Source organism: Trachemys scripta, chromosome 1 (genome assembly GCF_013100865.1).
Source record: "Trachemys scripta elegans isolate TJP31775 chromosome 1, CAS_Tse_1.0, whole genome shotgun sequence".
NCBI lineage: Eukaryota > Metazoa > Chordata > Testudines > Emydidae > Trachemys > Trachemys scripta.
This window is the reverse complement of record NC_048298.1, coordinates 287,306,560-287,324,972: the sequence shown is the minus strand read 5'-3', so window position 1 is coordinate 287,324,972 and position 18,413 is coordinate 287,306,560. Positions and strand designations below refer to the sequence as shown.

At 37.6% G+C, this 18,413-nt stretch overlaps 1 protein-coding gene across 3 annotated transcripts in view; it reads right to left on the bottom strand.

Moving 5' to 3' along the window:
• COG3 (component of oligomeric golgi complex 3) overlaps window positions 1-18,413 on the bottom strand; it is a 48,791-nt gene that overhangs the window by 6,576 nt on the left and 23,802 nt on the right. For all 3 annotated transcript variants that reach the window (XM_034758458.1, XM_034758457.1, XM_034758459.1), the window contains 7 exons: window positions 14,995-15,100; window positions 12,831-12,955; window positions 10,132-10,221; window positions 6,069-6,189; window positions 2,992-3,080; window positions 2,748-2,882; window positions 85-160 (listed from right to left, as the gene is read on the bottom strand). In XM_034758458.1, coding sequence (XP_034614349.1) covers window positions 85-160; window positions 2,748-2,882; window positions 2,992-3,080; window positions 6,069-6,189; window positions 10,132-10,221; window positions 12,831-12,955; window positions 14,995-15,100 — 742 coding nt within the window. The remainder of the gene's footprint in view (window positions 1-84; window positions 161-2,747; window positions 2,883-2,991; window positions 3,081-6,068; window positions 6,190-10,131; window positions 10,222-12,830; window positions 12,956-14,994; window positions 15,101-18,413) is intronic.

The window sequence follows — 18,413 nt, the reverse complement described above, 5'->3', positions numbered from 1 at the left end:
TCCTTCATCAGCCAATATACTATCCCACAAGAGCCTCGATAAGACTATTCTGAATAAAATGAAAAATGTAAAGCAAAGGAATACCTGGTTGTGCCCAAGGCTGCTGTGAAAGATTGTATTTGGGACCTCCCTGACTGGCCATTGCTTTCAATGCAGCAACCTAAAACAATTAGATTGAAAGAATGCGAAAACATTTTTCCATTGGTATCAAAAAGTGAAATCATATCAAACAAGCCAGTAACATTTAAATAAAAGTCTTAAAATTTCTAGTCTGAGACAGTTTTTTTCCTTTCTTGTATATTTTGATTGAGGATATAAATAGAAGGAAAGTCAAGTCATGACAAATGCAATTCCAAAAACAATAGTGTAAGATTTCTGCTCCATATTTATTTATACAATTAATAGGAGGCTAATTTAATCTTGATAATACTTATGCCTGCCATAAATGAAAAGGGAAGCAAAACGAGATACATTAACTATTTCACAAGAATCTGTAGCTACATAAAAGATAACAGAGTAAGCCCTTAAAAGGAAAAGTGTATCTAGCCAATCTTGGCCAAAAAAAATGCAAATGCAGCAGTCAAACCCACGTAGGCATCTTAACATGCTGACTTGTCAGAATGTCATACTGTACAATATAAAAACTCTTCTCACAACTGAAATTAGAAATGGGGCCAGATTTACAAATATATTTAGATGCCTATAGATAGGCACTTTTGTATATCCCACTGGGGGCCTAAGTAAGCTGGGTGCATAAAGTCTATTGAAAATCCTAGGAATTACACACCTAACTCACTTAGGCACGTTTGTAACTCTCACTAGGCACCTACCTCCATCTTTAGGCATCTACATATTTCATCTAGTCCATGGACCAAGGTAAGATAGGCACTTTTTTAGAAGTAAATTCAGTCTATAAGTCTATGAGTCTATGAGTTGTAATTTTCTGAACTCCCAAAAGCAAGGAAACAGGGTAACTTTGGTGTCACTGCAACCACCAGTCTTGAGGTGTCACGATCCTCATGAAAAACCTGTTTATATGCAGTTATACTAAAGAAGTTACAAATACGAGGACTCATAACAATGCTCAGCATGTCCAGTGCTTTTCCTCTTCAAAGCACTTTACAAACATCATTTCTATTGTATGATCTTTCCACACTGACCTTGCATATAAAAAGATAACTTCCAGAGAACAAACTCAGCATTAATACTGGTTCAGAGATGTACACTGAACAGAAAAGAAGCTTTTCTGCATCCTCCTTCAAACAGACACATTTACTGCTTAAAGTCTACCGTACAGAAAGTGTTACTCTAAAAAAGTGTGACAAAAGTTACCTCCATGGATCTCTTGCCTCCATCTCAACAGTATACATCAGGAGAAAAAAACTTATTTAATATAGACTACTTCTATCTGCCAGGATAAGAACACTATTCTTCCATGAAAAATACTACCCTAAATGCACTGTGTTACAATCTCTCACACTGCAAATAAAGCTTGTATTGCCATTTTAAGCAAGACTATTATGGTTTATTCCCAGGTATGTTTGCTTGGTTGGTTTTAGTTCGTGTTCATAACTTAAAATGTGACACAGTAATTCTGTTTCTAAAGTTTTCAATACCATATTCATAAAAATTGTGCAAAAACTATATTAAGAAAATAAAACTGTTGCAAAGTCAATCATGTAGAAGTTAGGAAATTACAAACTATCATAATGCATTTGAACATGCAACCTTAATTCTGGCATTTCCTTAACTTTTCAATGCTTGACTTTATACATAAACTGATAAATGAACATTATGATGTCTGCAATTTCCTGGGTTTTTAAAAAAGCAAACTGAAAACAAATCCCATCTTGTGGCATCATATTAACATCCACATGGTTTATCAGCAGGGTCAGAACCTTCATATCCACTGCACAGATCTCTGCCACTTGAACTAAGAATAACTGGCAGCAATAGTAGATTGTCATCCTCCATGTGGACAAACCCTAGAGGGGGATGAGACCTATTTGCTAGTGTACAGTTACTGACAGCAGAAGAATGGTCAAACTCAAGAATCTTGGGTTCCATTCCACGTTAGTGGTTACACACCCTTCTGCCCCAGTCTCCCCACCCTACCACCCCGTTCATCCGAATCCTGTCTCTTCCTCTCCTCCTGTGCCAGGAGCAGCACTTGCAAGGAAAAGTCTTGCTCATCCCACACGTTCACGGGCTTGGGCATTCCGAATACTGACAGAGTCTTTCGAGAATGTAACTAATTTAATTAACTGCCACACTCTAAGCCTCTAAGCACATGACATCTGTGATTTTTCAAGAGCTTATACACTCAGTAAAATTTGGCTGGCTTTTCATGAAACAGCAAAACAAAAATCCCCAGCACCACGGGCACCCCCTTCCCCCCCGGCTAAATTTCAAGTCCCTGCTCCAAAGCACTGAATTATGTCCCTGCTCTAAAGCACTGAAGCAATGCAGCTTCTCAAAGAAACAGCATGAGAATTATTTTTAACGTGGGCAAAATATATGTTTCCCTAATCTCATTCTTAGCAATAGCGGAACAATTTCTGCTGAGGTTATAAGCAACTGAAAACGGAGTCTTATCATGGGAAGTGTCAGGCAGCCTTAAGTATAGGCTGCTCTACCAGCGCTGTCTATTATAAAATGAACATTAAACAAATTTAACTACAAATTAATCCTGCCATTTCAGGAAAAAATATTTCAGTCAACACAGCGAATATATAGCCTCTTTGTACCTTTGACATGAACTCCTCCGGCTGCTCTATAAACTGTTTGGTTTGCTGCTGAATAAACTGCTCACAAGCTGATTTCAGGTGGTGGTCTACATCTTTCTTAGAGTCGATATAATGTTCTCTGATCTCTGGAGTACCCTTGAACATAAGACAATTATCTTCTTTTTATTTGCCCAGAAATCACCACACTATTAAACGAAATGAGATTTTTTTCCTACACAGAGTTAACAAAAAGACTCCATATTACCTCCAATAAGAACTGTATCAGTGCGTTGTTGCTGTTTAGCCTAAAAAATCTTGGAACAGTCCTTGGGTTCAGGATTTTAAATGCTGCATCTGTGAAGCAGAAAGTCAACCAGACTGTAAATGTGCAGGATTCAGCCAGAGTAATTTAAACAGAAATACTTCATTTCTTCATTACAATGGCATGGCATGATTACTACTATTTGTTATTAAAGTAACACCCAAGGACCCAATCAGACGAGCGTCCCTCATATTAGCCCCAATACAACTTCAAAATAAGAGAGTCCACACACTGGGGAGCTTACAATGACCTCACCGCACATTAAGCAGTGGTGCCCTTTGTTTGGTTTGGCAGAGAAGGTGTGTTGCCCCTTTAAGGATTAGACAGCCAACGAGATACATGCTAAGTAGAGGCTGCTCCAGGTCAGCATGGGGATTCAGACCCATTTCCCTCCCCTCCCCAGGTGATCGGAAGAGAAGGGGACTATTTACACCCATATTTGTGCAGTACAAACCCTCTTTTTCACTTGGACCAGGCTGAGCAGCACCCACCCTCCCATCCACGGCAATAGTTGAAATACCAGATTCATCATGATCTGTGGTGGGCATTACGCTAGTCAAGCCTTTCTTGGGGGGCGGGGAGGGAAGGAATTTTTCCCTCACCTCCAGATTGGCCAAAGAGAGGTGGTTATTTTTACCTTCCCCCAACAAGCTGGGGGCTTAGTAGGATGAACAAATGAAAGGGGGGGGTTAGCCTATGATGTCACAACTCATGATTTAAGCTTGGTGCAGATGTCCACTACAGCTCTTTTGTAGGGAAGGGATACGGTGATCAGATACAATGGATTGGGAAATTATTTAAAGGAGGTATTCTTTAAAGGAGTAGAAATTGGGGGTTTGGGGCTCCAATGACTGGTATGGCAGGGAGTCAACCCCCCTCCTTTATAGCCTCTTTACTCATTCAAGGTGGGAAGGTCCCAGCAGCAGGTTGGCTGAGGACTAAGATAGGAAAGGGGGTGGGCTGCCAGCAGCCCCCTGGGTATATGTAAGTGATTATGGAAGTACCTGCACTGTACACTTATCTGCCAGCTACTCTCAGACATTTAGGAATAAAATTGCGAGCTAATTAAACCACATCCAGAGTCTCCTGTCCTCTTTCTGGTATAGCCAGATAACCTAATATTGTGCCAGCAATGTAAACGGTGCTGTACAAGACAAACTCTGTTCTTATGAAGGCATACTTCAAATAGACAAATACTATACACCAAAATGTACTCAGCCATGCAGAGAATGGTGATAGTTTAGGGACCATCCTGCAAACCCCGATTTATGTGTGAGTTGTCCTACTGATGTCAGCGGGATTATTCACAGAACTAGGGAGTTAGTCACCTGAGTAAAGGTTTATAGCATTAGACCCACACAGCATCCCAAACCAGTGACTGATGTGTTAGATGCATGGTGTCTGTTTTTTAATAAGGGGAAGGTGACAAAATTTCAGTACTGACGTGGATTTGTATTTATGAGGTTTGTGGAAGTAGTGAGAAGAAAAGTAGTAATACTAATACCTGCAGTAAGTGTACCAACATATAAGTGCCAAAGAAAATGAACCCATTTCCAAAGGGGTGTGAGAGATTAAAGGGATACCATCAGCCTGAAATATAGTCAAATTTAAAAAAAATAATTGGAAGTAGTTTCAGGTACTGCCTTTGTCCCAGGGTCCATTTGCCAATTTCTTGTTTTGTATACCCATATCTTCCTTTTATTTTTAAAAAGTGTTTCTCTCCTGTGTTGCTGTAAAAAAGGTCCACACAAACAGGAGAAACTGACTATTGCAAGACTAGCTATCTTGGAAGTGCTGTTAAATGCACAAAATAAACAAAAAATATATTCCCCCCCATCTCTTTCAGTTATAATAATCTTAGTGTTATAAGTAATACTTATAAGTACCTCTTTTTCAGACTGGAGCATGATTTTTAAGTTGATGATGTCTCGAACTTTAAATCCACATTTGATTTAAGTCAAGTCAATATGCAGAAAGCTTGGTCCAACCGAACCTCTTTTCCTGTTACTTACCACCTTTGTAAGGTACTGGCTGGTACAAAAATTTATTCATTTAAAAAAAAAGATACAGAACAAACTTTTATGTCAGCCAGGACAAGACACCATAAGGACATATTTACCCTTTAACCTCCAGCCAACTAGAAACTACTTAATAGGAAGGAGGTCTCATTGATGTTCAAATGCAATAGATGTAATTGTTAGTAACAAGATTCAGTAACTTTAAAGCAAAGGTAACAGTGTATTAGATGACAGAGAAGAAAGGTTATTTCTTCAACTTACTCTTCTGTAATGGAAAGAGATGTTCCAGCTCCTTTTTCTCAGGCTTATCAACAGCACTGAGTCTCTCTCACCCTTCCCTTTTTTCCTTAAGATTTTTTTCCTCTGTGCTTCATAATGCACTCTCAGGAAAACATTAATAATTACTGCCTCTTCTGGATGGCCTCTGCTCTTTATTTTTCCTCCTTACTAGATGTATGTATGCTTCATGAAACAACTCTCACCATGATAAATAGAAAAGTATTGACTAACTTTACAGTATAAGGAATACTTCTCTAGTCAAACTTCTACAGAAAAGACTGGGGCAATTTTAATTTTGGCCTAGACAAGTAAGTTTCATGTTGTTAAAATCAATCTGCTAAGTAGCAGAAACAAGAAACTGCTCTGTGGAGTACAACTAAGGATGAAAGATATTTCAGCACAATACAAATGTGAAGTTTATTTAGCAATAGTTTGTTGTTGTTGTTGTTGTTTTAAACAGCATGTATGAATTGGACAGGTCAGTGGCTAAAGCACAGATACAGCACTTAATATAAATCAGAAGTAAAGTAGAGTTTGTTAGAAGAATTCTCAGCTGCTGCTCTTAGTAGGTAAAACCTGTATTAGAAAGGATTAGAACAAAGCAAGACAATGTAGCAAGCATGCAGATCATTGCAGGTGAACATAAAATAAACCCACAACCTTTGCTAGCATATCAGGGGAGGGCAAGCCCACCCAGCTCTGTCTGCCAGCACTGTGAAGTACCTCTAGTTTTCTTAAGGTCCAGGGAAATTTCCTTAATGGTGAATTCAGTGTGGAAAGGAGCAATTTGTTCACGAAGAATCAAAAGGTGTTTTATTAAGAAAAGCTGTCCATCAACCTGGGTCTAAATTACAAAGAGAAAAAGAATGTCAAAAACTTAAAGAAAAATATTAATATAAGAGCATAATCATAAGTTCTCCCAACTATTTCAGTTACTTGCGTTAATTAATACTAAAGCCCTAGTTTTGTTTACAAGCCACTCTAGATTCATAGCACCAATAATTATGACCAGTGTCTGACATGCTACATTTCTATATTATTTCTGATAACTCATTCAACAGAAACAGACCATTCGTATGCTCCTTAAAAAACCCTGATTACATGCTTTCCGCACTAGTGTGCAAAGCAAGCATAACTCCCACAATCTGACAAAGGCAGCCCATGCTCTTACATAGAGGATCTTTTGTTTCACATTTTATTATATTCCCAAGACATTGAGTATGTCTACAGCCGTGCAGCTGTAGCGCCATAGGGTAAACACTTCCCACACAAGCAGAAGGGCTTTTTCCGTTGATATAGTTAATCCACCTCTCCAATAGGTGGTAGCTAGGTTGAAGGGAAAATTCTTCCATCGACCTAGCTGCATCTACACTGGGGTTCAGTCAACTTAACTACAGCACTCAAGGCGCAAAACTTTTCATAACCCTGAACAACATAGCTGGCTCGATCTACTTTTTAATTGTAGACCAGGCCTAACATCGTTTAAAAAAATAAGGAAGTGCAAAGAGTTAAACACAAATACTACAGTCTGACAGAGCTATTGCTATTCTGTTTTTATTAGGGCTGTCAAAGTGATTAAAAAAATTAACCGTGATTAATCACGCTGTTAAACAATAATAGAATACCATTTATTTAAATATTTTGGATGTTTTCTACATATTCAAATATATTGATTTCAATTACAATACAATACAAAGTGTACAGTGCTCACTATATATTTATTTTTTATTACAAATACTTGCACAGTAAAAAACAAAAGAAATAGTATTTTTCAATTCACTTAATACAAGTACTGTAGTGCAATCTCTATCATGAAAGTTGAACTTACAAATGTAGAATTATGTACAAAAAATAACTGCATTCAAAAATACAACAATGTAAAACTTTAGAGCCTACAAGTCCACTCAGTCTTCCTTCTTGTTCAGCCAATCGGGAAGACAAATAAGTTTGGTTACAATTTGCAGGAGATAATGCTGCCCGCTTCTTGTTTACAATGTCACCTGAAAGTGAGAACAGGCGTTCTCTTGGCACTGTTGTAGGCAGCATCGTAAGACATTTATGTGGCAGATGCACTAAAGATTCATGTGCCCCTTCATGCTTCAACCACGACTCCAGAGGACATGAGTTCATGCTGATGACGGCTTCTGCTTGATAATGATCCAAAGCAGAGTGGACCAACACACGTTCATTTTCATCATCCGAGTCAGATGCCACCAGCAGAAGGTTGATTTTATTTTTTGGTGGTTCGGGTTCTGTAGTTTCCACATTGAAGTGTGGCTATTTTAAGACTTCTGAAAGCATGCTCCACACCTCGTCCCTCTCAGATTTTCAATGGCACTTCAGATTCTTAAAGCTTTGCTCGAGTGCTGTAGCTATTTTTAGAAACATCACATTGGTACCTTCTTTGCGTTTTGTCAAATCTGAAGTGAAAGTGTTCTTAGAAAGAATGAACATGTGCTGTGTCATCATCCGATGATGATTACATGAAATATATGGCAGAATGCGAGTAAAACAGAGCAGGAGACATACAATTCTCCCCCAAGGAGTTCAGTCACAAATTTAATTAATGCATTATTTTTTTAATGAGCATCATCAGCATGGAAGCATGTCCTCTGGAATGGGGGCCGAAGCATGAAGGGGCATACGAATGTTTAACATAACTGACACGTAAATACTTTGCAACACCGGCTACAGAAGTGCCATACGAACGCCTGTTCTCACTTTCAGGTGATATATTAAAGGATAAGCAGGCAGCATTATCTTCCGTAAATGTAAACAAACTTGTTTGTCTTAGCAATTGGCTGAACAAGAAATAGGCCTGAGTAGACTTGTAGGCTCTACAGTTTTACATTGTTGTGTTTTTGAGTTCAGTTACATACCAAAAAAACTCTACATTTCTAAGTTACACTTTCATGATAAAGAGATTGCACTATAGTACTTGTATGAGGTGAATTGAAAAATACTATTTCTTTTATCACTTTTACACTGCAAATATTTGTAATCAAAAACAATATAAAGTGAGCACTGTACACTTTGTATTCTGTGTTGTAATAGAAATCAATATATTTGAAACTGTAGAAAAGCATCAAAAATATTTAATAAATTTCAATTGGTATTCTATTGTTTAACAGTGTGATTAATCACGATTAATTTTTTTAAGCACGATTAATTTTTTTGAGTTAATCGCATGAGTTAACCGCGATTGACAGCCCTAGTTTTTATCATTACATGTAAAGCTTAGTTAATTTCTAAGCAGTAAAACAAAGATACAGAGAGTACAATGCCAGAGTTCACCATACCATAGGAACCTTAACTCTTGCATTCTTTGTTATTTCAGCTGTGCACTTTTAATGTTGCATACGTTTTTAAATCTTGAAGATCATGCCAAATTAAGGTAAAGGAAATGGGACCCAGATTACACCTCTGCTGTTGCTATTGCTAGGCAGGAGAGATTTTTCACCAAGATTAAGTTAACAAAGCAGCAACATTTGTTTACACTGCAGGCTGTACTTCGGCATTAAAAAAAGAAAATATTTTAAAAGAAGAAACAAACGATGAAAACTGGTGAAAAGTAAATCAGATGAACATTTTTAATAAACCAAGACATTAATAACAATACAGTATAGGAATTTGCTTTCTTTTTTTAAAAATTAATGCATGACTTAATCTGACAGTGCTCTAGTGAGTGTTAAATTAGCATGCCCCAGGAGTGATGTGCCTTAAACCCCGATAGCAGGAAACAGCGTGCCTGCACAGAGCTCACTGCAGGATCAAGGCCTCAGTCTCTACACCACTTTCTATCAAGGCTGATCCAATATTGTCAGAATACCAAATAACTGCAGAACTCTGAACAAGCTGCATATGGAAAAATAATAATTTATAGAAATGTTAAGGAAACTTTTCCCATATCATTTGGATTCCCCTAAATCTATCAATAATTTTCATGAATTATGCTTTTAAAATGACACTCGAAAAAAGGTAGGTGTATTTCAAACCAATTCCTGATCTGTGCAATTACAACCAGCTTGGGTAACTGAAACAAAGGGATTTTTTTTTTAAAATAAATTCTAAATACTTCTGCCATTTATACAATCCACTAAATTATTATAGCCCACAGAATTTTATTTTTGTTTGTAGCAATTTATCTTTCTGGGTTTTATGAATTAGCAACAATGCTCCAATATTTGTGTTCAATAAACTGCAGAGAAACATTTACATTAAAACAATATTTTCAGTGAAATTTAAGAAAAAATGTTCACAAATATTTTTATTATATAGAACACCAACTAAATTGATAGCGTCCCATTAAAAAGGAATGACAGATAAGAGCACCTCCTGTGATCATACAGACTAATATTTGCAAGGAACAGTCTTATCAACTAGCCCACTTGGGAACTTAATACTCAGTATAACACATTCAAGTCCAGTAAACAAGATATAAGAAACACAGAAATATTAGGTGCAGAGATAATTAGAGGAATCCTACTTTAGTCTATTATTTCGCTGAGTCATAGGAGTTACACTAGTCTATAACCTTTATCTCTACGATTTTTAAGTTTAGTTTTTCAGCATGGTTTGTGTATGCATCATTTTCTCTGCTTTACCACATCTTATATCACAATGAAATGCAAGCAATTCTTACGGATCTCTGGGGACAGAGACAGACAATGTATTTTGATGAGATTTCAACAGAATTCTGGACAACTCTTTTAAGAGCCTTCATTATATATGAAAGAATCTTTCCTAATGAACACTACTACATTCTAGAAAGATAACTTTGTCTGACCTTATTTTTGGAAATTGAATCCGCAGCTCCCAGCAGTGAGTGAATACAGGCAGATAAAGCCTCTTGTGATAATCCTTGGAACACTGCCCTCTGGAGGGAGGAAAAAAATGTTTGCCAACCTTCTACGTAGCTTAAAGAACATACAGGACTTCTGATTCTGAAGTCAATGGTTCCGCTCACAATGCATAAAGTTAAGCACATACATAAGTGTACAGGGTTGGAGCCACATTAGCAGGGAACCCACAAATACAAAAGATTTTCATAACAGACTGGATATGGAGGGTGCATAATTAAGCAACTAAAATAAGGAATATACTACATATACTACAAATTTTAACAGAGTTTGTAACCAGTTAGTGACATGATTGCTCTGAATATGGTTTGTGTCCTTATACACCACATGGTTAAATCTCTATTAGTAACCATGGGACCTAAACAGTGTTTTGCCCCTGCCAGTCACCTAGACTAGAACATGCCTGTCTTCCTGTAACTATTCAGCACACTACTTTTGCAGTGTAGATGTCACCACCTGATTGAGCTGGAAAACCAATTTGGCTAGTCCTCCTTTTTCACAGCTCTCTTGGGTAGTAGGACATCTCATATTGCATTGCTCCACATGCTGCTGGTGCCATTCTGTGTGCATACCTCCATGCACTCTAGCCCCTGCTTAGGTAATATAGGATAGTTACCCAGATTTTCCCAGAATACACTGATACAGAGTAAGGTGTGGACACACAAGACACTCTGTTGTGTCATGGAAAAAAGTTGTGTGAACTTGGCTCCACTGTGTTTGCTGTAAACAGTTAAATGAGTGTGTCACAAAAACTGGTTACAACAACACTTTTGTAGATGTAGCATAGCCAGGGCTTTAGATACTCAACAATAGATGTAAAGCGTCAGATTTTCAAAAGGTTCACTTAAAACTTCAGTCTGTTTCAGTTTTCAGTCTGTATGCTGATCATTGATCCCTGCTTCTTCATACACACACTCCCTTATAATTGGGCTACGTAAATAATTCCAACTGCATTTTCTTTCTTTCAAACAGTGGGCTCCAACCAAAAACATTACTATTTTTACTGAGATTAACATCAAAACGTTAATTACTTTAATTATTATATTTTTCCATATTCCATTTGACACCTCCCACACTTTCACAAGTTATGCTTCTCAAATAAGAATTTCTTCAAAAGTGTTAAGGTAGCCCTTTTGCTGGGTCTCCTATCAACTGAGTAAAAACAAAAATCAACGTATAGCAAAAATGCATGTGTTCCCTGGGTTTCTCAGAGATTTACCAGCCTTTTCGTAGTTATGTTAAACGGCAATCTAATTATGGAACTTTCCCTTTAAGAATAGGTTATATGAATAAGTATTATTTGAATCTCTATGAACAGGGTGTTTATTGTATCTGCTGTTATTAGCTGTGTTTTACACAGATTCATGCTACTGTATACTTTCATATACTTTAAGGCAGGGGTTCTCAGGAAAAAAATTTGGTGGCCGCTCTCACACTTTTTCCTAAAATATTTAATTATTTAGGAAAAACAAATAAATATGCACATAAACACATCCAAATCATTGTCATTTATTTATTGCTAACTAGTAAGTCTGTTGTACATTTGTTAATCTCACTTTTCACAAGTATCACTTTTCACAGCAGACTTACTCAGCCCTGCCAAGCCTAGGGACAAATGAAGCCCTGGCTGGGGGATCAGGGGAGGCAGAAGGGAGCTGGAGCCTGAAGCCCCACTGCTGGAACCTGGGCCCTGCCGCTGAGCAGCTTCAGCCCAGGGCTGGAGCCCGAAGCCCCCTGCCAGAGCCTGCTGCCTCACCACTCCAGGGCTGACGCCCAAAGCCTGAGACCCACTGCCCCAGAGAAGGTGGGGAATTCACTGGCTGCCTGCTCCTTCAACATTGTACCCCAGGTGTTTCCAGAGTGGGGCAGGGCCCAACCGCTGCTGGCAGCCCCAGCAATCAACACCAAGGCAGTGCATCCAGGAGCAACAGGGAGTCAGAGGGGCTGCTATATTGCGCCCTCTCCCCAACCCCCAATCACAACCCAGGAGGCCGTGGCCATAAGAAAAGCCCCTGGCGGCCGCATTTGAGAAACGCTGCTTAAAGTAGTCTTATTTTATGTAAATTTGTCAGTTTCTTGCAGTTGTACTTTTAAAGTTACTAAAAATGTGGTGCAAAGGATTTAAAACATTTTCTAAGGTAACTATAGATTATTCAGTTTTAAGGCCAGAAGGAACCATTAGGATCATCTAGTCTGACCGTATGCATATCACAGGCCACAGAATTTCACCCCAAAATTTCTACATCAATCCCATAACTTCATTGAGCTGGAGCATTTCTTTTTTTTTTTTTTTTTTTTTTTTGTCTGTGAGGTATGACACTTTTTAAACATTACCTGTTGAAAAATCTTAGTAAGATGGCAAATGCAATTTTGGACCTGATTTGGTGCTTCATTTCTAAATTTACATGTGCAAAATCACTTGTCTTTGAACAATTTGCAATTTGCCAATTCACATATTTTATATGAAGAGACCAGCAAAAAAGGCAACAGCTAACAAAAGATAAATATCAATGTTTTCCAGTTATTTTTGTACAAAAATATCTAGAATTTGTAGTATATTCTTTTTTTTCTACTTTAACTTAAAACGGTACAGTAAGATAAAAGAAGAGGTGAAGTTTGTGCATACATCTATACATCTGTACAGTTTAGAGAGACACACTAGAGTCCTTCTGACTGTAGGATACCACATTCCATGTAGATCTGCTGGTGAAATCATAGTCTGCGGTCTGGGATTAAGGGATTCTGCTGTACCTATTTAAAGGTAGAAAACACACATTAAAAAGTTATTACTCTTTCCTTCCATCTGAAAACAATACGTAGTGAGTGTTATTTAATGCTGACCTCCATAGGAATGTTACACATTACAAAATTACTTTGTTTTCAACCTCCTCAGAGGGAAGAAACCTGACTTCCAGTATATACATGCACAGAGTATGTGGGCAGCTGTGTAGAGTTTGAATTCATCTTGAAAATGTACTGGGTAATCCTGAATTGGTATATATACTCTGAAACATGTATTTAAGGAGAGGGCATACGTGGTTCTCAGAAAAACAAAACACTAGCCTGCCCTCCTAAATTAAAAAATTGCTAAAAGACATTTGAAAATAACTGTGCTACCACACTCATTCTTCAGGCCATCGGGTCCAGTCAGTGACCCATCCCTGAGACTGCATATCTTCCTTCGCCCAATGACACCCATCTAATCCTTCACCCCTGGCCGATTTAACATGTACTGACTGCCCAAAGGAGACCTAGTTCATCCTTTGTGAAATGTATTACTTTTATACGCATTTCTCTGGAAGTCACGGTAGTATCCTAGCTGCTATAAGGATGTGATGCATATCTACTGAAGGGAGTTATGGGGGAGAAAAGACAGTGGAGAAAATATAGGAGGGTTGCCCACAGGGCTTTAACAGGAATCCAGAGGCCACCCAGAGGAAGGGGAGAAAAGGAACCATATTGAATGAGTTTACTTTGCTATTCTTTCCTTGCTATACAGTAGATAACCTGAGGAGATTTAGCACAGTTGAAATATAGAATTTAGAACCCATGTTAATATGACAACATTGTCAGCTGTTAGGACAGAGAACAATGATTTTGTCATGTGGATTTTATTAGAAGTCACAGCCCTGTTACAAGAGCACCCTTCATGACAGAGGAGGTGCAAAACCATCTGTGCACATTCAGATTGGGTTTTCCTAATAATTGGTGGTGAAGAGCCTCAGGGAACTCATCTTTCCCCTAGATTTTGGGGCAACTACTAGTTAACCTCAGTGACAACCATTTAAAAAAATAAAAACTAAAGGAAGTCAACAGAACCAGTCATGGAACAAAAACCTGCAATGTCCTGGTGTGGGGATAGTCTAACAATCTCTTTCATTTGTGCAGTTCCTACCATTTGTTCAAGTCTAGACTTGTGTGTTCTAGCTGGTTCTAGTCTAGGTCTTTGGTGTGTCAGCCTGGTATGTCCATAGTAGGAAACCATGATAAATCCATGGAATAGTGAAGACAACTGCCAGAGCTAGAAAGATACAACTGGGAAGCAGAATATTAATAAGCAAGTAAACTGTAGTAAGATGGAGGGGAAAAAAGTCATCCAGGGATTCCAGGCACATTTAAAGGCATGTAAGCAGTACTCAGGTGGCATTCTGGTGTTAACAAAATCAAATCTCATGGAATTAATTATTTTATAAATGTATAAAAACATGGATTCCAAAATGAGGTTTTAAAATTTATAGACTAATGAATTACTGCAATAACTAGACTACAAGTTATTGAAATCAGTTAAGAAAAACATTAAAAAGGATGCAATCACGGTCTGAGTCTATGTTTTAAACAGGAAAATATTCTTGAACTACAACTTCCAAAGCGCTCACGTAACACACATGCCAGAATCATATAAAACCCATTCTTCTCCTGTGAGCTCAGCTCTTTATTATACTTCATATAAAAAAATGCTATGACCCTTGACAACAGGAGTAAATATTTCACAGAATGAATGCATCTGTAGTACAGACGTGCCACAATCACCATCACAGGATTAAGGCAGGTAATAAACACACTGGAAATCCAGTTCCTGAGGTTTTCTGGGAAGACAATTTTTAAAAGTTTAAATAAAAATTCTTGAGTCAAAGTTCCTTTTATGCAAGCTCTTCCCAAAATTCTCCAAAAACTTTAAAATATTTTTTTATTAAAGTAAATATAATGTTCTCATTATTTGCTTATCTTAATGCCCACTATGTCTATTTTACTACTTCATTTGATAATATAAAATATATTCCCAGCCATACCAGATTTAATTAGGTTGCAGGATTCTGGATCTTCTAGCCGCACATCTGAAAATGAAGCCTCAGAAGGCAACTTCTTCTGTTCATCTTTTAAACTTTGTGCAATTTGCTGCAGGGGAAGATATGTCATGCAATTATTACATTAAACAGATTTTTTTTTGGTAAGAAGAATCTGTAACTTATGTTTCCATGTAGAAAAAAGTTGTATTAATATGCCCAGCCTACCTGGATTTTCATAGCAAAACTAGATAACTGAACAAATGTTGCTTCTGATAAATGGAGCTGGTCAGGAATTTTTTCCACAAAACTTTTTTTTTTTTTGGTCAGAAAATGCCAATTCATCAAAATCTTTACTGTTTGTGGGAAAGGGTTGATTCTAAATTTTCCATTTAGAAAAAATTTTGAAAATTCAGAGACGTGCTCAGCAAATGGAGTAACTTTGATTTAACACTATATTATATGAGGACTGCAAGATATTAATTTTTTCTGCTGCTATTTGCTGTGCTGGGTTCAGCTGCAACCCTAAAACAGAGATCATGATTGTCTAAATGTGTCATTTTGACACTTTCCAAATGAAAGAGTTCTTTTGTAAGTCTAAACGATTTTTCATGTCAAAATCTAAGTTAACATAGTAACAAATGTTTTAAAAAAATTTAAAAGGTCAAAATCTAATTGAAGTGTTAGATTTTGGGCTAGTGTAAACATGAGTCTGGCTTTTTGTCTTGATTCAGGATGAGAAAATTTTTCAAAATCTCAAAAATTCTACCACAATGGGAAAACTATTTCCCACCTGGCACATCTGTTCATACAGGAACAGAGAAATGTTTAGTACTGAGATCAGAGTCAGAAACTTTACACCGAATGGTTCTACTAAAAAAAAGTGACTAATAAAACATAACAATGGGGCTCCAAAGTTTATCTGCCTCAACTCCTGTATGAAAAGATTCTCATAAAAGTCTTGTTACTTATAAGCTGCCTGCTAGACCTACAAACTAAACTTGGACTCAGTCAAGCTGGATTTGTTTCTTCTCACACTCCACCACCAGTAATCAAGGTTCTGTAGGTCAGTTTAGGCCCTCTGTTACACCTGGGGAGCACTAAAGCCTTCTAATATTGGCTCAGTGACCCCTGTGTAATCTTATTGCCTTTAAACCGTTTGGACATGTGTAAACAATTGAATCCCACGTAAACAACTCTGCTGATGAGCCAGAAGGAACAGACATTGGGCTCACTTTGTTCACTGTGTTACCTTTGTTAGGGCTAACAGAAGTAAAAGGCAAAGATGTGTCCCTAAAGTGAATATAATCACATACAAACACATAACAGATCTATCCAGTAAAGAGGTGCCATTTTGACAGTCACTTGCCACATTTTAAGTCATTTTTCCTTGATTTAAAAAATAGCATCTCCAGTGTGTAAAAAATATTCAAATTAATACCAAAAAGTCAGTAGTCCATGTAAAGTGATACATGTTTTAATATGAGGGTGGTTTCATTAAGCAAAGTTACCGTAATTGCTACTGTTGGGCCAAAATACATAAATATATTCATGTACCGCAAAATAAACATACTTTATATTTTTAAAATGTGAAAAGCAACACAACAACATGGAGAGTGAAAAATCTATTCATAAATGCGTTGGGCAAATAGAGTAACTCTGACTTAACATTGTATTAAATGAAGATTGTGAGATATACATTTTTTCCACTGCTGTTTACTGTGCTGGGTTCAGGTAGGACCTTAAAATAGAGATTAACATTTACATTTAACAGACTGCAAGTTCTGAGGTGTGGAGAATCTATTTGTTTACATTGTCTGGAAGGTGCCACCAAATCATAGAAATATAGCGCTGAAAGGGACCCCAAGAAGTCATCTAGTCCATCCCCTGGCAGAGACAGGGTCTATTATACCTAGACCTTCCCTGACAGGCTTGTCTAACCTGTTCTTAAAAACCTCCACTGACAGGGATTCTACAACCTCCCTTTGTAACATGTTTCATGTAACTACTCTTATAGTTAAAGCTTTTCCCAATATCCAACCCAAATCTCCTTTGCTGCAGATTAGGCCAATCACTTCTTGTCCTACCTTCAGTGTACATGGAGAACAATTGATCATGGTCCTCTCTATATCAGTCTAACATATTTGAAGACTTATCGGGTACCCCTTAGTCTTTTCTTCTCAAGACTGAACATCCCCAGTTTTTTAACCTTTCCTTACAGGTCAGGCTTTCTAAAACTTTTATCATTTTTGTTACTCTACTCTTTACTTCCAATTTGTCCACATCTTTCTTAAAGTGTGCCTAGGGTGACCAGATGTCCCAATTTTATAGGGACAGTCCCGATATTTGGGGCTTTTTCTTATATAGGCTCCTATTATCTCCCACCCCATCCCGATTTTTCACACTTGCTGTCTGGTCACCCTAAGTGTGCCATCCAAAACTGGACACAATACTCCAGCTGAGGCCTCATCAGTAGAGCAGAACAAATACCTCCAGGTCTTACATATGACACTTCTGTTAATACACTCCAGAATGATATTTGTCTTTTCTTGTAACAGCATCACATTGTTGGCTCATATTCAATTTGTGATCCATCATAACACACACTCACCCCCAATGCTTTTATGCAGTACTACTACCTTCCAGTTACTCCTCACCTTGTATTTGGATATTTGATTTTTCCTTTTTAAGTGTAGAACTTTGCACTTGTCTGTACTGAATTTTATCGCATTGATTTCAGACCAAGTCTCTAATTTATCAATTTTGAATTCTCATCTTGTCCTCCAAAGTGCTAGCAAGCCCTCTCAGCTTGGTGTGAGGTGCAAATTTTATATGCATACTCTCCATTCCATTATTCAAGTCATTCATGAAAATGTTGAATAGTACTGGAAACGGGACAGACTCCACTGGGACCCCATTACACATACCCTCCCACCGTGATCGTGAACCATTAATAACTACTGAGTATGTTTTTTCAAACAGTTGTGCATGCATTTTATAGTAATTTCATCTAGACCACATGTCCCTACTTTGCTTATGAGAATGTCATATGGACTGTGTCCTTACTGTTTCTTGTAACCCTATTAGCCTGTAGGTGCTTATAAATTAATTGATGATTTGTTCCAGTATCTTTCCAGGTATCTACACTAGGCTGACTGGTCTATAATTTCCCAGGTTCTCTTTGTTTCTCTTTTTAAAGATAAACACTATACTTGCCCTTCTCAAGTCTTCTGGGACCTCACCATCCTCCATGAGTTCTCGAAAATAATCCCTAATGCCTAATGGTTCAAAGATTGCTTCATCTAGTTCCTTAAGAACCCTAGGGTGAACTTCATGAAGTCCTGCACTTAGGAACCAGCTGTTCAAATTTGACCCATGGAACCTGATTCAACATTTCAATAGATTCCATGCAGATCACAATTTAT